Here is a 23,917-nt window from a genome sequence, read left to right on the forward strand (position 1 = left end):
GAGAGGGTTACAGGAGAGCTCTTGGGGGGTGGGGTGCTTTAGAGAGGGTTACAGGAGAGCTCTTGGGGGGTGGGGTGCTTCAGAGAGGGTTACAGGAGAGCTCTTTGGGGGGTAGATTTTGGACAGATCTTTAAATTGGCTGTAATATGTGGACATTTTAATTTTTAAGTATCTCCTAAAGTACTATTAAGAATGAGCCCTCGTTTAACCTCAGTACTCAGGCAGAGGCAGGTGGATTTCTTTGAGTTGAGGCCAGCCAGACTACATAGCGAGAACCTGTCTCCAAAAAATCCAACCAGCCAACCAGGTCGGCAGGCAAGTGAGCCCTGCAGTGCTTCTTAAGGAGAGGCTGCTGTGCTCCTTCCCCGGAGGCCAGCTCTCTATTCAGGTGACTGGGAGCAAGCTGGATCAGAATTTGCTAAGATTTAAGTTTGCTCATTGTCCCCCACACAGAGGTTTTTTTGCCTTTCCTCTTCATCACTGGAGTCATCGTGTTCTGCTCTTAGGAGCTCAGCACTAACTTCCTGTTAACTCCATGCTAACTCCTGGCCAGAAAGACACTGCATCATCAGCTCAGTGACATTTTTTTTTCCATACCTAGGCTTGCCACATTTTCTTAACAGAGTTGTCATTCCTGTGTGTGTCTGTGTGTCTATATATAGCTATATCATACCTTCTAAAATTTCTTTTACTTATATTTTAGAATTGAGATGTGATACTTTCTTTTGATGTACATGGAATTAAACTGAGAATAATCCAAATGAGGCAAAATTTTGAAGCCTGGGTGTCCATTTGAATGAAATGAGAATATACATAGTGGTTAAAAAAATAACAACTTTGCCGGGCGGTGGTGGTGCACGCCTTTAATCCCAGCACTTGGGAGGCAGAAGCAGGTGGATTTCTGAGTTCGAGGCCAGCCTGGTCTACAGAGTGAGTTCCAGGAGGGCTAGGACTACACAGAGAAACCCTGTCTCGAAAAAACAAACAGACAGAAACGAAAAAACAAACAGACAATAACAAAAAAACAAAACAAAACAAAAAACAAATGAAAAAAAGAAGTTGAATGAATACAAAAGTTTAATAGTATATGACTCCTTTTAATGTGATATTTCAGAAGAGGCCCCGGCAATCTCTGAGGTCAGGGGAGAGGCAGGGTATGGGCTGTGGAACATGAATTAGCTTGAGAGGAGTCCCTAGGTTCTGTGCATGCCTTTTTTTGTTGGTGGTATTTCTGTAAGTTTGACCATCCTCTGAAGTTTTATCATACTCACAATTTCCTGTGTATATTTAGTATTTCAGTGTAACTCCCACCCCACGACCTTGAACTGCTCCTGGGATTACAAGTGTGCACTGCCTCGCTCTGCTGTGGATTTTATCCTACTTGAGGAAGCATAATAATAATAGTATAATAATAGCATTGGTAGTTTACTAGGGCTTCAGTAGCAAAGCACTGCAGACCGAGTGGTTTAAATATCAGCCGTGTCTGTCAGATCCCTCCCTTTTATCAAGACACCAGGCATATTGAGGCCAAAACTCCAAGACTGGTAAACTGGCAGGGCCACGTTCCCTTGAAGGAGCTAGGGAGAAACATCTGAGCCTCAATCCCAGCTCCTACATCTGAGCCTCAATCCCAGCTCCTGTGATGCGGCAGCAGAAACCTAGTCTTCACCTGGCCATTCTTCTTGTCTGCATGTTTTGGCATGTGTCTACATTCCTCCCTTTTGTGACACCAGGCATTGGACATAACCTACCCCACATCATCTAAACCCATCACATCTGCAGCTACCCTGTTCCTGAACCCACCTTCTGTGGTACTGTGGCTCATATTGGTAGCCGGGTCGGCAGAAGAGCTTTGTGCCTAGGGAGATGGTGTTTGAGTGATTCAGGCTGGGCAGCTATTTCATCTTGTAGCTGTGTTTGGTTTTAGAACTATTGGGGAAAAATTGTTGGAGTGTTTTTTGAAGTGTGTTATTATTAGAGGAGGCTCATATGTCATGGCATTTGTGTGGACAGATTGGAGGACAACTTTTGGGAAACAGTTCTTTCCCACTGTGGGTCCCAGAGATGTAAAGTTTTCAGGCTTGTGCTGCAGGAGCTTTGCCTATGTGGCCATCCTACTGGTCCTACTCATTTTTAATCACACTATAATTTACTTTAGTTGTAGATCATATTAATTAACTTCTATTTCTTTTGGTTCTCCTGAAATTTCTTGATCCCAAAGGAAGGATTGCCTTTTAGTGTATATTAGGAACTTACTCGAACACTGTGTATATAAAAGAACATTCCTCATCATATAAAAATGACCTTAATCTATGACAGTAGATTAAATGAGAAAAACTGCAATTCTAAAGTTATTAGACCAGGCTGGCCTTGAACTCAGAAATCTGCCTGCCTCTGCCTCCCAGTGTGCCTCCACCACCCGGCTCTCAGGAGCTTTTGCTAAAGTGCTGGTCAGAAATGCAGACTCTCAGGTTCCAACACTGACAGACTGAATCAGCATTTTATTTAACAACATTCTTTGGTGACTTAAATTCATGTTAAGTTTTTGAGAATCACTTATCTGGGCCAGTGTTTGCAGCTGTCTTTTAATTAATGTGTAAGTTAATGAGTCTATTATGAGTTATTCTCTTGAGAGCCAAAAAGGATCGGTGTTCCCACATGTTTGTGGTGTGCATGGAGTTGGGTGGGAGTTCAGGAGAACAAAGCAAATCAAAAGAATACTAGGAGGCGCCCCCACTCCATGTTATCTCAACTCACCTCAGGCTTGTGATCTCCTGTCTCCACTTACTGAATTCTGGGATTTCCTCACATGCACCATTTTTTAAGAGTGAAAACCACAGAGCTAGATTTTTATTTTATTTTATTTTATTTTATTTTATTTTAAAGATTTATGTGGCTGGAAAGATGGCTCAGTAGTTAAGAGCACTGACTGTTCTTCCAAAGGTCCTGAGTTCAAATCCCAGCAACCACATGGTAGCTCACAACCATCCCTAATGAGATCTTACACTCTCTTCTGGTGTGTCTGAAGACAGCTACAGTGTACTTATATATAATAATAAATAAATCTTTTAAAAAAATATTTATTTATTTATTTATTTATTTTTATGTGTATGAGTACACTGTAGCTGTACAGATGGCCATGAGCTGTCATGTGGCTGCTGGAAATTGAACTCAGGACCTCAGCTCACTCCGGCATCATACATTGTAGCTGTCTTCAGACACACTGGAAGAGGGTGTCAGATCTCATTATGGATGGTTGTGAGCCACAATGTGGTTGCTGGGATCCGAACTCAGGACCTTAGGAAGAGCAGTCAGTGCTCTTACCCACTGAGCCATCTCGCCAGTCCCTATTTTATTTTTTAAGAGAACAAGATGTTTCCTGGCTTGAAACTTTGTGGTTTTTTAAAGATTTACTTACTTTTAACTTTCTGGGTATGGGTATTTTGCCTACATATGTGTACGTGTACCACGTGTGTGATTCCTTTGCAGGCCGTAAGAGGATGTCAGGTCGCCTGGAACTGGAGCTACAGATAGTTGTGAGCTGCCTTATGGATACTGGGAACAAAACCCAGGGCCTCTGTCAGATCAGCAAGTTCTCTTAATTGATGAGTCATCTCTCCAGGTTCCTGGCTTCAGATTTTGAAGTAGGCTATAATACAGTAATAGTTAAAAAGCAGCCAGTGAGTTAAATTCTGATTGGCTGCTTGGGCATAATTTGGATCCTCTGAAGCTGACAGATTGCAAAGAGACCGGTGAGCTTGAATGTGAATAAGAGTGGAGTTGTGAGGGTGGTCCAGCCATGGGATGACTAGTAGGAGTGGGAGGGTGGTATAGCCATGGGATAACTAACTAATAGGAATGCGAGGGTGGTCCAGCCATGGGATGACTAACTAGTACGAAGGACACATGTGTGGTCCAGTTTGGAGACAGTTTGGAGAGCAGTGAGATGGATGAGCATGTAAAGATGTTGGAGACCGAGTTTGACAACCTGAGTTTAATACCTATAAACCTCACGGTGGAGGGAGAAGCCTGTCTTCCACAGCTGCCCCGCATCTCAGTGTTAGAGCCTGGCTCCATAGCAACACAAGGGCTGGCGAGATGGCTCAGCGGGTAAGAGCACTGACTGCTCTGCCGAAGGTCCTGAGTTCAAATCCCAGCAACCACATGGTGGCTCACAACCATCTGTAATGAGATCTGCCTGAAGACAGCTACAGTATACTTACATATAATAAATAAATAAACCTTTAAAAACATAGCAACACAAAACAAGGGAAAATACACTTTACTTTTTAAAAAAAGGAAATAGGTTGATATCTTAGAAAATACAAAATATATAATTTTTTGCTCCCCCTCCCCCAAAGTTGTATTTCAGCCATTTCTAATGTTATATGCCTGGTACCCAGCTACTTGGGAGGCTGAGTTTAAGACAAACTGGGATGTCTAGCACAGGCCTGTCTCCAAAAACTAACAAATGGCATATTTCTAAAGATTGACAGTTTAGCATGCATAGGGTTCAGTCCCCAAAACTGGGCAGAATATTTTATTCCTCTCATTTGCAGTCCCCCTACCACCACCACCACCACACACGTGAGTGTGATTTGTGGGTTATTGAGAGAGATTGAAATTTTCCTTTTTTGTTTGTGTTTTTTGAAACGGGGTTTCTCTGTGTAGCCCTGGCTGTCCTGGAACTCACTCTGTAGACCAGGCTGACCTCGAACTTAGAAATCCGCCTGCCTCTGCCTCCCAAGTGCTGGGATTAAAGGTGTGCACCACCACCTCCTGATTGTGGGTACAGGTATTGTTAAAAGAGAGAAACGTCCCAGATATTTAGGCTCCTGGTGCCTTGTGGTTTTGAGCCACGGTGGGAAGGAAGGACCATAGCAGTGGCCTCCTCACACATGCATCATGGCTGTGCTCACACTGGCCACTGTACTGCATTCCAAGTCACTGCTACCGATGAATACAGGCTAACTCTTTTACAGCAGCAGCAGACTGTGGTCACCCATGACACTTTGGAGTGTTTTCTGGTAAGCATTCTGCAGGGCACCACTAGGTACCAGTTACCTGACTGACCCCTGAAGAGCCATGCACCATGCACGGGCATAATGTTCATCTCTGAGTCATGGTGAGATTCTATGGGGCTCATGCCCCCTTGTCTTACACCCACCAACTAAAATTCCTGTCAGAAAACCTTTTCACATAGCTTGTAGGTTCAGTAGAAGCCATGGCAAAGTCTTTGCTGCTCTGCCCCTCCCTCTCTCCTACTTTGTTTAAGAGACCACCATGTTCTCCAAGTGTGCTCTGTGTCTTCCAGGAGGAACTTGGAATCGTGGATTTATTTCCATCTTGTGCCCTAATCATTGAAGGGCACTCTCTATTTTAATAATCTTTAATTAAAGCGCTGGGGCTGTGGAGGTAATTTAATAGCTAAATGCACTTGCTGTTCTTACAGGGGACCCTGCTTTGGTCCCTAGCACATGCACAGTGGTGCACAACCACTTGTAAGTTCAGTTCCAGGGGATTTGATACCTCCTTCTGGCCTCTTACAACACCAAGCACCCAAGTAGTGCACATGCATACAAACTCACACATATACATGAAGTACAGTAGATCTTGTCAAACAGTCAGCTCTCCTGACTCTCATCATGGCTCACTCTACTGAGATTTTCAGTCTACAGATCTCACCACTTTGCAATGTCATTTTGCTTCTTCACAGGCACTCACCAGGTTCAGGCAGCCGGGTCTCCATAAGTCTTGTATGCTTTCCCTTCTGCTCATCTGCTTTCTTCCTCCAGGGTACTTCCTGGTGTATTTCAGGTATGAATGAAGTGTCCAGTATCCCCAGATTAGCACCAGCAGAGGCAGGAGGTCTCCTTTGGGGAGCATTGTCAAAGCTGTCTGTCTGTTAGGAGTGGCTGTTAGTGTGGCCTGGGGTAGCTCGTGCTGGAAGAACCCTTTGGGATGTGTCCTTGAGGTTATTTGTGCAGAGAGAAGGCTGCTGAGTGTTCACTCTCCAAAGACAAGGTTCGTGAGCCTATGGGCATCGTTTTTCTGGCACTGTATAGCCTTCTTGTGTATGAGAATGCTCGTTAGTGTGCCACTTGCTAGTTCAGTGTTTTGTTTTGTTTTTCTCACTAGTTTTGGTTATCTTCTGAAGGTCTTTTGTTAAAGAACTAGATTAGGATAGCACATAGATTCTTGCATCTGTCCCAGTAATTGGCTGGATCCCTTAGAAACTGAGGACTTCCAGGGTAAACATGAGTCCGTTTAGAAGGAGAAGTTCTTTGCACAGGTATGAGCATGATGGCTGTCAGTGCTCTGGATTTCATAATATTAGCTGAATTTTAAACCCAAATGTTATGTGTGGCAAGGAGTTTGGGATGGTGATACTACAGCTGCTTAGTCATCTTGGTGAAGACATTTGTAAAAGGGTCCTGATATCCAAATGGGCAGATTGGTAAGTGGCCAGTTAAAATTGGATGTTTTGACTCTGTAGTCTGTCTTGGGTGGTTTGAGTGACATGATCTGGGGAGCTGCTTCTCTTGTTCCTAGTGAGCATCATCAGAAAAGTAAACTTGTCTTTCAAGGGCCAGAGAGGGTATGAGGTAGCTCTCCTCTCTGTCCCTTGTCATGAGAGTGGTAATAAATAATGTTCGATAAGTGAGCTTGGCTGTATGCCAGTAAAAAGCTTTTTTATAGGTGTTAAAATTTAAAATTCATACAATTTTTACAGGTCAAGGAAAAAAAATGTATATTAAAGCTCACCCTTGCAGCTCATCATGAAAAAAACCTGGACCAAACTTATCCTTTGCTTGTGAGCGTCATAAGAGCAGGGAACACTGTGTTTTATGGCCCCATCCTCTAGTTAACGTTTTCTTTGATTCTACTGAAAGAAGACTGCAGTTCTTTCAGCTTTGAGCTGGACGTAAGAGTGAATACTTAGGTGCAGTAGGTGCTAGAGTTGATCCCAGCACCACAAAACCAAAGGCTGTGTTTTAAGACACAACCAAATTTAAAACAAAACAACAAAAAAACTTTCATAAAAAGGCTTTCCTAACTCTTGTCTGTCTGTCTGTCTGTCACTATCCATCTACCATCCATCCATCCATTCTTTCCTTCCAGCATGTTGTTTGGGTATTGAACTCAGGTTGTCAGGGTTGGTGGCAAGTACCTTTACCTGCAGAACCAACTTGCCATCCCTTGTCTTATATTTTATTCAAGATTTAGAGTCATACTTTTGGCCAGACCTAGTGATGCATGCCCTTAATCCTGGCACTCTGGGAAATATTACAAGGGTACCAGTTGGACAAATGGGCAACTATTACAAAAGTACTGGTCAGGCAAAGGAAAATCCGTTCATGAACTACAGGAAAGAGTATTAATGCAACTTGTCTAGCACTTGTTTATTTGTGCCTCAGCACCCAGAATTCAACAGCTGAATGAGAGAGCAGGTTGTCACTGTATACATTGCTACAAACTGTAGTGGTCTTCAGAGGTGTTTGCGCTTACCTCTGGGTCGTTTTTGTGGCAGCGAGTTGACAGACAGCCTTTGGGAGACCCTTTCCACGGATCCGAGGAACCTGGAGGTATCGAGTGTGGGGTTCTTCTGTTAAGATCTCCGTGCTGGCTCGCCAGATGAGTCTACTGGGCTGTGGTGAACAGCACCCAGTCACAGCAGAATGAGATTGGTCTTTACCTAGTGTGGAATTGGGCTATGATCTCCTGCAGTAGGGAACTCTCTGCCTCCTTGGTAAACAAGAGTCTGAACTCTGGAGTTCAGCTTTTGCTGGCTCAGGTAATTGTTAAATGTTCCCTTTATTATAATTACGTTGATGCCCTGCTTTGTAATGGCTGAGGAAATGACTGGAAGTCTTGTTGACTCTGTCACACACTATCTGTTTGGAGTGGCATGGTGGTGTTTGAATTGGGTGCTGTAACTTACACTGAGGTGTGAGAACCTGGCTCTGCTCTGACAGAGAGTGGCTGGGATTTGGTCTTACCCATGGGTCTGTCATCTTTCCAGATACTGTCTGCTATTTATTTCGACAGCTTTGCCAGCTGAGAAAATTAGATTTTACAAAATTAAAAAAATATTGTCTATGAATTTATACTATCGAATGGTGGCCATGTGTCTATCGAATGGTGGTCTCTGAATTTAAAATTGATGTGGTATATTTATTTTGTTAGTTGTACATTGTCAGGGCTGGAGAGATGGCTCAGCGGGTAAGAGCACTGACTGCTCTTCCAGAGGTCCTGAGTTCAAATCCCAGCAACCACATGGTAGCTCACAACCATCTGTAATGAAATCTGATGCCCTCTTCTGGTGTGTCTGAAGACAGCTACAGTGAACTTATGTATAATAATAAATAAATCTTTTTTTAAAGAAATGTACATTGTCAAGGCTGATTTTTTTTGAAGCATTTAAATATTCCATAGTAATTTTTGTGAATAAGTTTTACCCCAGAGATATCTAAATGTCCTAAATACTAGAAACTTTAAAGAAAAAAATGTAAACAACTATTTCTACTTATTTTTATTTTTTAGTACATATTTTATGGTGGACTTTTATGAAATTAATTTTTTTGTAGTCAGTAGTTTTACTGACATAATACTAATGGAGGTAAATTAGTTACTTAGCCCTTCTGGTGAAAGGCTAAGATTAGTAAACTTTACCAAGTATTAAATTAATATATATTATCATTACATGTGATTTAAAGCCTACTCTTTAAATCATTATCATTTTACAATTGAAAGTATGCTCAATCTAATTAGCATAGCATAGGTTGCATATGATAGAGCTTCCATAGTTGGACATTAAACCCTATGTTTAATATAATTTTTTTACTTACATTTCTATATTTCTCTATTTAATCTTGTTTTAGGGCCGGGCAGTGGAGGCATACGCCTTTAATCCCAGCACTTGGGAGGCAGAGGCAGGCGGATTTCTGAGTTTGAGGCCAGCCTGGTCTACAGAGTGAGTTCCAGGACAGCCAGGGCTATACAGAGAAACCCTGTCTTGAAAAAAACAAAAACAAAAGAAAAGAAAAATCTCTGTTTTAGGGACTTCCGTAATGCAATGTGATGTGTGGCGCAGAAGGCTGAGTACTTGAGATGAAGAGAAGGCGAGCACGCCTGCGCCCATACCTGTTACAAGTGCAGCTTTGGCTTTTTGTGTTGGGTGGGCGGATGCTAGTGTTCACAGATGGGGTCAGCGTCGCTGTAGATTGGGCTGTGGAGATTTGATACAGTTGAAAAAAGTTGGAGGGTGTTAATCATGACTTATCACTAGACTACTGAGTATGTAACACAGATTATATTGTTTTTTTGTGATTTTCAGTTTTTAATGTAAGATTTGAATTTGTGATTTGTTAGTAATGCTGTAGGTACCTGCTGGTTCTCAGGAAGGCAGTCATCACTGTGTGGTATTTGGTTTCGGACTTTACAGGAGCCTTTATCCCAGTGTGCTGTGGTTGTTGACCAAGGTGATGTTAGTAATGCTATGTGCAATATTAATTCTTCTCTTGTTAAGGGAAGAGACACGCCAACAACGAGAAGAAAAGGATACTACCCAGTGTTTTGTACCTTTACGTAGTCAAGAACAGTTTACCCAGGTGGTAGCTCTATAGCCACCATTCGAGTGCATAAAAACACACTCGACCGCTGTGCCTGAGAATCGTCCTGTCTGCTGACGCTTTAACCTTGCATGGACATTAGCACCTCCCCTTCTGACTGCACAGTGGAGATCTGGCTTCTGCTCTGTTCTCTGTACTGGCTGGAAGACAGTGTCTTTCATGCCTGCAACTAGAATGATTTTGAAGCTGGCAGTAGCCATCAAAGAAATAGATATTTGATGACATGAAATGTGTAAACTTTTTAAAAAGTGCTCTTAGCATTCAGAATGGGACCAGAACAAGGCTGGCTGTTTGCAGCTCCCGTCAGTTGTACTAAAGTTTCTGTTTTCTCTGAGCTGTTGGGTTCTGAGTTCTGAGCATCTGATGTGTGAAGACTCCGGCTGCCTCGCCACTGTGATTTACCCCAAACTCTGCTGGCTGCACAGTTCTGTTTTTATCTTCTTCCTACAAGTTTACCTGGACTGACTTTCCTTGGCCCGACTAGTGCTTTTGGTTGGGTGGTGTATTTGCTTGTGTTTGTTCATTTATTATGATTGTAATCCCTCACTTCTGATTGCTTCCCAGCCTGGTTCCTTTGCAGTGAGCAAACGCTACATTTTCAAGAAAGAAAATTGAAAAATTCAGATATGCGAAAGTTCACTTCCCTTAGTGCATACTTGTAGAGGTGTGTCTGCAGTTTCTTAACAAGCCTTTGTTTTTTATAGAGTGTCTCTGCAGCCTGTGCTGGCTTATGCATCATGTGCGGTTAATGCTGGGGAGTATAACCTGACCTTGTGGCCAACCAAAGAGTCTGAATAGATGGCAAGGGAGTGACATTGGTAGGAGAAAAATGTGCCTTTATTTTCATTTATTACCTTTCTGATGACACTCACCCAATGCTTTAATTCTGATGACAGGCAGTAAGCCATTGGGACATTGAGACAAACCAGGGCTCTCATGTTGTATCATAGGGGGCATGCTCAGACATCTTACATTCACTATCATGCTGAGATTATGAGCTCTTTTAAGGGAGTCATATCTAGTAAAATTTCTTAATTAAAAATATATACATTATTGTGTTATACAATTTTTCTTGTATTGTGATAAGCAATTCAATATAGTGTTTTGTTTTGTTTTGTTTTAACATTTAGACTTTGTCAGGGTCTTATTCTGCAGTCCTGCTTGGCCTTAAGCTCACAGTAACCTTCCCCCATCAGCTTCTGAACCACAGTATTTGGTTTCTATTTTATTAAAATTCTAATTTTTATATTTTAATTTTAGAAGAGAGGAATTCCTGTAAGGTACAGGCTGACCGTCAGTTCCCAAGTAGCTTGAATATAGTCAAGTTTGAACTTTTTTTTTCCATTTGTCAACTTACTTACTTGCTAATGAAAGGGTGTCACTGTGTTATCCATGCTGGCCTGGAATTTGTTATTTAGACAGGCTAGCTTAAGATGTATGATCTTTCTGCATCAGCTTTCTGAGTGCTGATGTTACAAATGTGTGCCATCATCTTCCTGACCTGACTTTAACTTTTTAGTGCTATGGTATGCCAGGAAATTTGCTACCAGTCCCCATGCTTTCTGGGAAGGTCCATCCATGAATTTCCTTTTGAAACAAATTCATATAGGAACCATAAAAACAGAGGGAGGATAATGGTTTGAGTCAACACCTGTGCTGGCCAGTGTGTGGGAGAAATTGTCACCCGTTGTTGCTGTTTGTGAACCTAGGCATGACTCCTCAGGAGCAAGACTTAGCGTGCTCTTTTCAGGGAAGAAGTTGTCAGCTTTGTTCTGTCTGGTCCCATCTGGTTTCACCTGCCTCTGGAGGTTGCTTTTAAATCCTGGCCAAAGGCAATGAGTAGTTTGTGCTGTCTCGGTACTACTGGGGTTCCTGTTTCGTTTCTATTTGTCTTTTGAGACAGGGTTGCTCTGTGCTGCTCTGGGCTGACCTAGAACTTGCTCTGAATGTAGTCAAGGCTGGCCTTGAACTCACAGAGACCTGCCTGCCTCCACCTCCTGAGTGCTGGTATTAAAGGATGTGCCACTACTGCCGGGCTGTTACTGGCTTCTTATCTTCAGTTTTAGTCTTTACTTTTTAATTAGTTTCTTTTTTTTATATATTACATTGGTTTACTATGTTACTATTTTTCTTATGTTTTTGATTCAAATTAATCCACATGCACTCAGGAAAGTAATGGGTAAAATGGCTTAGTAGTAATTATCCTTCCACATTTCTTCCCACAGGGAATAGCTATCATCTTGATAGGAATATAGTGTATTTGATCATCTCCACTCCTATCCCCCACAACTCCTTCTCAGAGCCTCACACAAACATCTTCCTCTCAAAGTCATGTCCTCTTCTGTTCTGGATGCCCACTGGAGCATCAGCAGCCTGCCAGTGGCCCATCCCCGAAGGACAAATTGTATCCCTTCCCCAGGAGCAGTGTCATGCCTGGAGCTCCTGAGTATGGCTCAGGTCTTAGGAGCCCTTTGCCCAGCTATGCTGCCTGGCTTCCTGTCTTGGTCTTGTGTGGGTCTATTCAGGCCTCCACAGCTGCTATGAGTTCACTGGGGCAGCATCCCTGCCACTTCCTGAAGACACCACTTTCCAACAGTCCTCCTGTTTTTGTATATAATGTGTCATCATGAGAGTTCTAACGCTGGGCCCATGTGTTCGTACATTTTCCATCAAAAGAGGAAGTTTGGGGAGGGAAGCCACAGAGCCAGACTAGTCACCCTTCCTGGACTGAAAGTACTTTTCTTCCAAGCCTTTTCTGGCTGTGCTGCCTCAGCCTCTTGCTGTCCATGAAAAGACAGCAGAAGTGTGGAAGTGAAGATGGACCTGGGAAGATTCTACTATAAACCCATCAGACTTTCTTTACATCATCTGTGAAACTCCAATATAACTATAAAAAAGCAAGGCCCTGGGCGAGACGGGACCTGGCCTGTCAGGCATAGAGAGAAGGGAACCTTGGGGAGAGCAGCTGTGACAAGTCAGTGGGCAAAGCTGATGGCAGGGTCCCACCAGCTCACACATATGCTTCTTTTTGCTGGGAGTGTGGGGCTGACGTGGGCTCTTTAATTTCTTTTGAGGCAGGATCTCTCTGTGTAGGCCAGGCTAGTTTAGAACTCACAAGATAGTTTTGGCCTCAAATGCCCAGTAATCCTGCTTCTTGAGTGTTGATTATAGGTGTGAGACACTACCAGGGTTTACAGCTTCCAAAGTGTAATCATGGTAAGACTTGGCTGTTACCTGCTCTTAGCACTTTTTTTAAAATGAGAAGGCTTCAATTCTTTTCTCTTTAAATTCTGATTTATTTTGTTTCAGCAGATGTTCAGAACATGGCTTTTTCTGAGGTTCAGATTAGTAAAAGAACATGCAAAAGCAAAGCTCTCATTAAGTGTCAGATTGGCCCAGAGCAGCTGCAGCCCTTCATTGAAGTGCATTGAATATAGTTTCGGGTTTAAAATTAAAAAAAAGAAAGAAAGAAAGAAACACAAGAGCTGTCAGTGGCTAAAACAATAAACAAAATCTCCCATTTCCTTTGAGGATGGTTAGATATTTCATTACTTTGACCTTCAAAGTAATGAAATACTTTGGTGGATGGCAGATTAGCACGTAAGGTAGACCCTACTGTCTTACTTTTTATATGCTACAGAGCTGAGTGTGTTACATCCCAAGGAGTCAGAGAATGGAAGTCGGTTATCTATGTAGAACATTTTCTTCAGATAATTCAGGATGCTCAGTTAGCCACAATGGGCTGAAGATAATGCATTGAGAACGTGAGGGCTCAGTATTTGTTCAGTTATATAAAAATGACTAGGTTTTAAGTTATTCTTAAATACCTGTATTTGGCTCAGAATGAAAAACAGAAACAACAAAAACAGCCATATAACTATATAGCTGTGTGTGTGTGTGTGTGTGTGTGTGTATGTAAACACGCACATATATAGCTAGAAACAGCATTCCTGTAAGGGAGCGGGGAGAGTGGGTTGCATTAGAGTTGGGACAGGATTCATTGCTCTTAGAACTTTATATAAATTACAGCAAATGATAAAAACTGGCCAGCCATAAGCTTGCATCGTTTTGTGTCAGATGTACTATCAACAGCACTTTAGCCCATAAAATAAGAGTACAGCCTTGTGTATGACGTTACAAAGGCATTCTTAGAAGAATAGTCCAGGAGGGCACTGGCGGCACACGGCTTTTATCCCAGCAGTCAGGAGGTAGAGACATTCGGATCTCTGTGAATTCAAAGCCAGCCTGGTCAACAGGAAAGCTAGTACTGCACAGAGAAACCCTGTCTCACCCCCCATTTTCTGGGGGAGAAATTCACTTATTTAACTTTCAGCAAATTGTTACAGCCTAAAGGCGTGTGGAAGCATAGACTTGTAGACTTGGGTCCTAAAACTTGGCTAGGATTGTGTAAGAACAGATGCCTGGTGGGACAGCAATACGAGCGTGGGCCTAGCAGGGCAGGGCTGATGTAGGGACCAGCAGTAGAGAGTCTGTGGCAGCCAGGCTTCCCTTCCTCCTTCCTCCCTTCTCTCCCTCCCTTCCTCACCGCCCCTTTCTTTCCTTCTTTCTGAGACAGTTCTCAAGCTGGCCAGTGGTGGCACACCTTTAATCCCAGCATTCAGGAGATAGAGGCAAGGGGATCTCTGTTCTCTACAAAAGGAGTTCCAGGATAGCCAAGGCTACACAGAGAAACCCTGCCTCAGAACACTATAAATGAATGAATGAGAGAGGGGGTGGTGGGATGGGGGAGAAACAGAGCCAGAGAAAGGAAAGAAAAGGTATCTCCGTAGCCCTGGCTGATGGGGACTTTCTCTGTAGACCAGGCTGGCCTCGAACTCACTGAGCTCTGCCTGTGTCTGCCCTGGATTCTGGGATTACAAGCATGTGCCGTCACGCCTCGGCTCTTCTGTGAACTTCACTGACTCTGTGCTGCTGGTGTCATAATGGGGCAGCAGGTCCTGGATGTTGATCTGACACGTTTCTTGCTTAAGTGTCTTTTACACAACTGTGAGGATGTGTAGGTGAATTTGAGAAAGGCCACTTGTGGGATAATGGCATCTGTAAACAAAACTGAAGTTACTGTTAGGTCTGAAAGCAATTCAATTGAGTATGCATTAGTATGAGCCCAGTGTTTAGTTTATGTCTAAATCTGTATGGCATACTTAGTCTGTTTTCAATATATTTCCTCTAATCTTGACATTATGATTAACTGGAATATATGAGAAATTATCCAACAGTAAGCAAAAGACAGGCAGAAAAATTAACTTTCACTTTTGCTCGTGTGAAGCAGCTGTCATGATAGAGCATCTCTTTGTCAGTTCTGACAGCAAGACTTTTATTTCCTTGCACTTGGCTTAGAGTTAAGATTGTGGAGTATAGGAGGCAAATATTAAAAAGGGATGGAATATTATATTAATACTCATTGAATAAGGAGCTACAATGTTGATGCTTAAAAAGCACAGAAGAGGAGCTGGAGAGATGGCTTAGTAGCTGTTCTTCCAGAGGACCCAGATTCAATTCCCAGCACCCATGCGGCAGCTCATAATGTCTGCTGCAGCTCCAGCTCTAGGGGATCTAACACCCTCACATAGGAATAGATGGATGATTTTTTGTTTGTTTGTTTTTTGTTTTTTGTTTCCTAATTTTTATTTTTTGAGCTATGGAAACTGCATGTTACAATTGACTGTCATTAATTCCATTGAACAGAAATATGTTCCATTTGCTGTACAATCAGGAGGCAGGTTTGAATGGTATAAATAGATGAAATCTAAATTATACTGACAGTCCATTAAACAGTAGCAGAAAACCCGTAAAGAAAATGGGTTATAATAAAATCGTTTGCCAAATGAGAGTGAGCCCCCCTGCATATTTCCAGCGATCACTACAAAGTTGATCTGAAGCACTTCCTGCAAGGCCGAGGCTCCCCAGCATTGCTAGGAGATAGCAGCCTTGCTTGAAATCTTCCCTGCAGGGTGTGGCACTAGCACATGAACCATATAGGGAGCCAGGAGCCCTCTCCTGTCACTTCTCATTTCCCTGTGAACATAGTGCTACTGCATCGCTTCCTCAGTGGGAAGAGAGCACTGCAGCATCTGTTTCAAAACCCTGGCAGCACTTCCAGACCTTGGGCAATGATGGCCTGGGGCCGGCCTTTAAACATGGGAGCAGGGGGAAGGAGAAGGCTGTCCATGCCTGTGTGCATGTGTAGAGGCCAGAGGGCAGCCTTGGCTGTTGCCCCTCAGGCACTGTCTGGCTTGTGTCTGAGATAGGCTCTTTTCATTTGCCTTCAAGTAAGCTAGTCTGGCTGGGATCCACCTCCTAGGTTCTGGGTTACAAGGGCACCTCACTGTGCCTGGCGTTTGACAAGAGAATTGAACTCTGGTACTTGTGCTTGCAAAGTAAGCATTTTCCCAACTGAGCTGAGCTTTCCCTCAGCCCAGTCTTAGGGATTGTGATGTACTGGAAGACTTCCTGGTATCTAAAAATGAGACATGTCTAAATTTGAAAACACTTTAGTGTGTTATAATCTTCTTCCGTTCTTCTTCACCGTGCTCTTCTGTGCCGACAGACCCCATGTAAGCTCTGAGCTTTGCAGCTGTTAGACGATTCAGTGATCAGGGAGTTTGTAGATGAGGGAGCCGCTGATATGTTCCACCTGGGTGCTCTTTCCTTTTACTGAGCTTATCAAGATGATGCCATCAAATTTGGTGATGGTTGACAGAGTCAAATCAAAAGCTAAGGAAATGATCAGGAAGATGTCGTCTCTCCCTTGGAAGCTGTGCACTATTCCCACACATTGCTACTCTCTTCTGTCTAGCCTCTCTCCACCTGGGACAGAATGTTTCTCTTTCTTTGTAGTGTTTGGTTAGAGCCTCAGGTAACTCCTAATTTCACTTCTTCCTTCACTTGCTCCTCAGAGAAGCTCTGAGTGTCTGCTCTGCAGAAGTGGATGACATGGCGGAAGCAAACAGTGCAGTTAGCGAGGACTGTTGTGGATGGGGATGGGAGAGATTGTTTGCTGACACCCAGAGTGTGCCAGTGCTTCTCGTCTGGAATCCAGACATCAGGATCTTAGGGTTGTTTCTAGCAAGCCTAGCTAGAAAGTTCAAGGAGTCATGCTGTCTCAAGGAGTAGAGAATGATAGAACTGTGTGCACGTGCACGTTCCCTCCCCTCTACACCCAAGCACACACAGCTTTTTTTTCTGTGTTGGAATTGGCAAACACTTGTATTAACTAGAAAGATAGTTGTGGACTTAATTGCAATGTTTACCAGTTCACTGTTACCTTGTTGAATGGTTCTGAGTGTCAGGGATAGAGGAATAACATGCAATAGAGATGAAGGAGAACAAAGAAGCCCGAGGGTCAGCTTCCCATGTCCACTCTTGGGCTACCCAGCTGGGTCTCTGAAAATCTCTTTGTGAGAAAGGCTTTGTTCACAAGGAAGGGTTTTCTACTTGAAATTCTGTTAGAGTGGCACTGCCATTCTTTGCAAGGAGATGAGAGAGTATTTCAGAGATTAATAGGTGGGGACACATTGATGGAGGAAAGAGTCCACATGGAGAGCATCAGCTGAGCATTGCCTGCCTGTGCCGTGTGCTGTGACACTGCTTTAATGCTAGGGCTCACAGAGCGCTTACTAAATTAGGGGGTGAAGTAAGTGTCCACTCTGCTTAGTGAGGAGGCTGTCAGGCCAGGCGCTGATAGGTGCTTTGTGTACACAGTGACTGACTGCCTTATGTGGCAGGCTGTGATTTTTACCCTTGAGGAACTTGCTGCCCTGCTCGATTTACATAAACCTGCTGATTTGCTCACGGTTGGAAAAGCAGAGGCCTTTCTTTGCCTTGAGAATTTGCTTTCACGTTTGGCTGACTTCCCTCCTCAGCTCAGTGAGGGCTCTGTTTGCAGATGGCAGCATTGATTTTTTTGGACACAGAGCTATGTTGAGGTTATGAGAAACAACCAGAAAGATCCCTGCTCAGTATCATCTCCCAGGTCATAGGTTTTGATGCTCCTGGTCACAAGCATTTCAAGTGGCATCATGTGATCTGCTTCTGCGCAGAGGCTCAGTATAGAGAACTGAGCACAAACCCGGTCTCAGTTCCAGACATCCCTGCTAAAGAAGCGTTAGTTATCGTTTGTTTTTCAGAATAATTGATAGTGGTGGCAATAGCCTCATTTATTTTTTCTGGCCCATTTCAGGCATGCTGATTTTAAGATTAAAACAATGTATATTTGCCCCACAGCAACTGTTGGCTCATTCTGGTGAATGCCTGCTTTCCTGTGAGTGATTTTGAAAATGTGCATTGTGTGTTTAATGGACTGCATTGTCTGCTTTTAACAACAAAGAAGAGGGGCTTTTAACATTTAAAAACAAAAGGTGTCTATAGTGCTTCTGTTGGCTTCAGGCCTTCTCATTCTGAGGACCATCGGCTCAGCTGACTAAATCAGTCCTAGAGCCAATCAGTTCTTAGATGAACTGTGCTTTCGGAAGTTGCGTGACAGTTTTTCCAAATCACTTTGACTTTAGAAGGTTACTGGGCACGTATATTCCATCTGTGGATTTTTTGACATTGTTCTTAACTTTGCCTCTCAAATTAACTACTTTGTGACTAGAAATGTAGGTTGGTGCTTGTCTAGCATGTACAAGACCCTAGGTTAGACCCCCTAAGCACTGCAAAAACAGAAGGATCTACAAATAAAAACAAATGATTTTATGCTAGCTATAAACGTTTATATAAATTGTTTTATCAAATAAGCTGCTTGATGAATGAGGGCAGAAGGAAAATATGTGTGATGACTGACTGACCTCAGTTTACCCATGGGGTGTGGGAGTGGAGTAGGGTAACAGGGCCAGAAAGGAAATGTTATTTCCAGATTATTCCTAGAATGCATTTTCTTCTTTCTCTCTCTCTCTCTCTCTCTCTCTCTCTCTCTCTCTCTCTCTCTCTCTTTTTTTTTTGATGTGCATTTGCTTAAGTTGGATCATTCTGTTTTGTAGGAAGAAAAAATTTAACTCCAGTTATATTTCATACTTTATTTTTAAAAATGCATTAGTGGTTAAGAGCCTGTCTTCCAGGGGACCCAGCTTCAACTCCCAGCACCCACATGACAGCTCACTGCTAACTGTAACTTTAGTTCCCTGTGACCCAACACCTGCAGGTAAAACATCAATTTATGTAAGATAAAAGTAAATAAATCATTAAAAAGTCACTTAAAAAACAAAAAAATACATTAGCTAAATCTGGTTAAAGCAGAACATTACCCACTCGGAATGGTAAATTTGAGTAAGCTTGGAAAAAAATTAACTTATGTGGCCCATGCTTTATTATCCGTTATGTCCACAGAATCTGTTTTGTTGCCTGCTCTGATAGTGAACTTATCTGCCACCCACACACGTCTCAGAACACTAAGGTTCTGATACAATATAGGTTCTACACACCAGCCTTGTATTTTGAAACCATTATGTACATTCACAGCTTTGAATCGGTTTGGTTTGTCGTGGTAATTGTTTTAATTAAAAAAAAAAAAAGATACTATATATGTAGGAAAATGGCACTACTAAGTAACTGTGGTAACGCTACAGGTCAGGTTCCAGGCTGCTCCCTCAGCCTTTCCCTTGGGTAGCAGTCTCTAGTCTGTGTATGTCAGGTCCAGTAGGATAAGGGATATGGGTGGCAGCAGCTCCTTCTCTTCTCAGCTGTAATATCTTGGTGTGTTAAGAGATAAACATGTCCTGAGTCTAGTTGTAACGGAACATAAGTTTTTTCTACTTTCTCTGGAAAGCTCTTTGGAGTGAGGGGACTGCAGCGAGTAGAGTTACTGAAACAGAATCTCAGATAGTTTTGACTACTCTTGGAGTCACTGTTTGGTCAGGGCTGACCTTGAACACCTGATGGCCCTGCCTCCATCTTTCAGGTGCTGGAATTCGGTGTGAGCACGTGCACCACACCTGACAGTGGAAACTTGTTAATGTCCAACTCAGTAGTACTTCACATTCCAGAGTAAGAGGGTCTGTGGTCAGATGGCCCTGTTAATGATGAAAAGATATGAAAGCCCTTCTCTGGGATGGACCTGGGCCTCAGTGCCCCACATTTGTTACTTATTTCAGACCTGTCTGATTGTGAGCACACCAGTGGCACACATTAGTCCTTGCTGGACACAGGGATTGCTGTGGTACTGTTTTCAGAGCTCTGGAGATGGTGATGGTGTGAGGAGGAAGAGAAAGAAGAGGACCATGTGCAGACCATGTGACTGCCAGATAATGGAACATTCAGTATTGTGAATTGTTAGGAGTGCTTACCACTCCTTTACAGAGGAGCCATGAGAGTGGATTGCCTCTGCTGCCCCTCATAATTAGTTGTAAGCTATGTCTGGTCAGAACTGGTAGAGTAAAGAAAGGATAGGGTTATCACAGACCAGGCAGATGGTCTTTCTTTTGGAGGATGTATCCTAGAGGAGGACGTGGGTTCGTGGGAACAGATCTTTGGGCCTCACTTAGGACATTGACATGTTTGTGAACACGTAGCTTAACTTAGTAGCTTTTGTTCAAGGAGACAGGAAGCACATAGACTGTGCTCTGTGCCTAGGTGAGTGAGTGTGTAATTGCTACCTGGAGAGTTGAACTACTGGTGCTGCATTCAACGGGGCTACAACATGGAAATTAAGAATTTTACGCCTACTCCAAAACTGTATTAAAATTTGAGGTAGATCTTATAGTCCTCTGCTGAGTGGTGAGATTACAACTCTGAGAGCCACACTGCTGGGTCCAGAGAGAGCTCCAGCTACCTCCCCCTCCCCACCCACCCCCGACAGGGTTTCTCTGTGTAGCCCTGGCTGTCCTGGAACTCACTCTGTAGACCAGGCTGGCCTCGAACTCAGAAATCCGCCTGCCTCTGCCTCCCAAGTGCTGGGATTAAAGGCGTGCGCCACCACTGCCCGGCGAGCTCCAGCTTTTTGTGTAGAGATTTATGCTTCTTTTTTGTAACAGACAAGGGCTATGAAGAAAGGATTAGCCATAGTGGGAAGAGTGTCATTGGAGATGATTAATGTGAGGTGGATGCTGCTAAGTGCAGTAGCAGAGTTACTTATCATCTTGGACTCTGGGACAAGATGCATGTAGCTTAGGGGTAACTCATCCCTGATCCACATTGCAGCATGTCTTCAGGGGCTCATGGTCTCATCTGAGAAGTCAGTCAGGGGAAATGTGATACCATCATGGATTCATATTTCTTCTCTTTCTGAAATGGCTTTTGTGGCTCCTTTTTGTGTCTTGGCTTCTGCACTGTAGGCAGAGGACGTGATGGCTGGCTTCTGCACTGTAGGCATTAGTATCCACTTCCCAGATTTGGTAACTGGGAAACTTTTACTTCTTGGTAAATAAAAACAGGCATTTTAGAAAGCAGCCTTTTACTCTCCAGCTGATGTGAATGTCAAAAAGAATTGCCCCAGCACTGCCATGACTGGTGTGACTACAGCACTGCCGTGTCCCGTGTGACTACAGCACTGCCATGTCCCGTGTGACTACAGCACTGCCGTGTCCGGTGTGACTACAGCACTGCCGTGTTCGGTGTGACTACAGCACTGCCGTGTTCCATGTGACTACAGCACTGCCGTGTCCGGTGTGACTAAGGGGAGTGCTCTGCTCTTCCTTCTGAAGAAAATATTTGGTTTACTTCATCTCATATTTGATTGGCTGCCTTGGTTTTCTTTCCAGTCAAGAAATACTTGATAGTAAATTATTTGTAGGTGTAGGTGACTAGAATAGTTTTCATCCTTTTTTATGCTGTGGTGAAAAGGTTATTGTAGTAACATGTTTAAGATGGTGTTTTCAAATATCTATTTCCTCAAAGAATACTTACTGAAGATGAAATAGCTTCCGGCAAAGCTGTTTCTCTTTCCAAAGAATGTCTACCTAAAAGATATTTGATTTGCCTTAAATAAAGTGTGTGCCCGTCCTCCCAGGGCTGGGATCCAGGCAAGTGCCACATACCTGTCTCCACGTGTAATCTTGTTTTGTTTCTTGAGACAGAGTTTTTCTATGTAGCTTTGGCTGTCCTGGATCACTCTGTAGACCAGGCTGGCCTCAAACTCAGAGGCCAAAGACCTGCCTCTGCCTCTGCCTCCTAGGTGTGCTGGGATTCAAGGCGTGTGCCACCACTGTCCAGCTTGATGTGTGATCTTTAGCTAAGTAATTCTGTCATCTAAATTTCTCCATCTGCTATGAGTGGTTTTGTAGAGCTTCCTGTCCCTGAACAGTCATCGAGACTTTTTATTAGGTTTCTTTAAAAGATCAGAAGCATGTTCAGAAAGAACCATTACTTTAATGCTATCTATAACTTCATATTTGTTACCCAGAGAAAGGTTTTGTTTTCACTATTAAAAGGTACTTGCTTTGTCATCGATGTGCTTATATATTACTTACCTAGTTATTTATTTATACAGTGGCCTTAAAAGCCTTGTCTTTTTGCTATTTTTTAAAAAGAACTCCCTTTTTCTTTTAAAGATTGTGTGTATATCGAGAGTCGGCGGCCAAACACACCGTACTTCATCTGCAGTATCCAAGACTTCAAACTGGTAAGCATTTTCCCATGTTCTGCCTCCTCTCTCCCAACCCCTCTCTTTCTCTCTCCCCCCTTCCTCCCTTCCTCCTCTTGTCTCTCCCCCTCTCTTTATTTAGCTCCTCAGGCTGTCACTTTTGATTGCTTTTCCAGCACTCCTGGTGTGATAACCAGTGTGGGGCAGTGCTGCCTGCCTCTGGGCTGTGCACTGAGATGATGTAGCTTGCTTTGTCCACTGCGGTAATGCTTTTCTGGTGGGAAGCACAGGCTTTCTGTACTTTACAGCTGCTGTGACAGCCTCAGAGATCCTCTCTAGCTTTGGAAGCGCGTTCTTTGCTTTCAGCTGTTCTTAAGAACCCGAAGCAAGTTTAGTGATTAGTGATTAGAAAATGGAAGCCAGATACTGGGTTCTGGGGGCACTGGAGCTGTGCTGTGATGGTGGGTATGGACTATATATCTTGTCCAGTTTGAAGGGTCTCCCAGGAGCAGAATTTGGGAGAATGGAGTTTAGCCTAGGATTAAGGCTGTCTAGGTCGTGTTCCTGACAAAATCTTTGCTTTTAGACAGTGGGGCTTATAGACACACTTTGAGCTCAGAATAAATCCCCGGGTGTTTGTAAAACAAATGCGCTCAAGCCATGTGCGGTGACATATATTTTAATCCCAGTGCTAAGAGACAGAGGCAGGTGATTAGATCTCTGGGAGTTCCACGGCAGCCATTGCTATACAGACAGACACACCCCCTGTTTTCCTGGCTCAGTATTGTGTGAATCTGTGTACCTCATCCTCGTGTGTGCACCTCTTCTCCAAACGTTAAGACTGATTTTTCTCAAAGCTTTCTCTTATTTACGAGCAACACAGTTAAATGTCACTAGTAATGTCTTTGCCTCAAACAACTAATGTGTAAAATAGTGTTGACGCAGGGTCCTCGTGGACTGTCTGAACTGTTGTGATCTTAGCATGGGATCTTTTTACTTCATGACCGCGAGGCACAGCCTGCAGTGCAGAGCCTGCAGTGCAGAGCAGTCCTAAGTCTGTAACTCTCTAGGGAATGGGCTACATTTGTATCTGTGGATCCCTCATTACTTGGGAGTGTTTATTTTTACACACATATTTCACTAAGACAGTAAGTGGGTCAGTAGTGCATTTACACAACGTTTGTGTATCTCACTCAGACAGTAAGTGGGTCAGTAGTGCATTTACACACGTTTGTGTATCTCACTCAGACAGTAAGTGGGTCAGTAGTGCATTTACACAACGTTTGTGTATCTCACTCAGACAGTAAGTGGGTCAGTAGTGCATTTACACACATATTTCACTCAGACAGTAAGTGGGTCAGTAGTGCATTTACTTGGAAGACTCGTTCTCATCAGGCTGCTTATAAGTTCCCTGGCTCTTGTGCAAAGTGGCCTTGCAACTTTGTCTTTTAAATCAAATGTTTTCTATTTAGTATTCTTGCCAATGTGAATTTTTACCATTTTTGGAAATGTTTGTTCTTTATTATATTTTTCTTTATAAAGACTTTTTTTTACAGATACTGCCTGATACCTGAACTTTGGGAGGTGGCCTTGTTTCCAGAAGAGTTTTATTTTGGTAGTGACTGCAGCGGCTGCTCTTTCTGAGTTTGCTATCTGTGTATGTGACTTTGTTGAACCAAGTTCCAGTTCACCATGGAGAATATATAGCTATGAAATAAAATTATAAAGAATTTTCTTTTAGAGTCGCAAC

The 23,917-nt window shown here is 43.2% G+C and overlaps 1 protein-coding gene across 10 annotated transcripts in view; it reads left to right on the forward strand.

Annotated features, from left to right (window-relative positions):
* Rere (arginine-glutamic acid dipeptide repeats) overlaps positions 1-23,917 on the forward strand; it is a 358,397-nt gene that overhangs the window by 139,821 nt on the left and 194,659 nt on the right. For all 10 annotated transcript variants that reach the window (XM_031379531.1, XM_031379537.1, XM_031379534.1 and 7 more), the window contains exon 3: positions 22,136-22,206. In XM_031379531.1, coding sequence (XP_031235391.1) covers positions 22,136-22,206 — 71 coding nt within the window. The remainder of the gene's footprint in view (positions 1-22,135; positions 22,207-23,917) is intronic.

Source organism: Mastomys coucha, unplaced genomic scaffold (assembly GCF_008632895.1).
Source record: "Mastomys coucha isolate ucsf_1 unplaced genomic scaffold, UCSF_Mcou_1 pScaffold18, whole genome shotgun sequence".
Classification (NCBI taxonomy): Eukaryota; Metazoa; Chordata; class Mammalia; order Rodentia; family Muridae; genus Mastomys; species Mastomys coucha.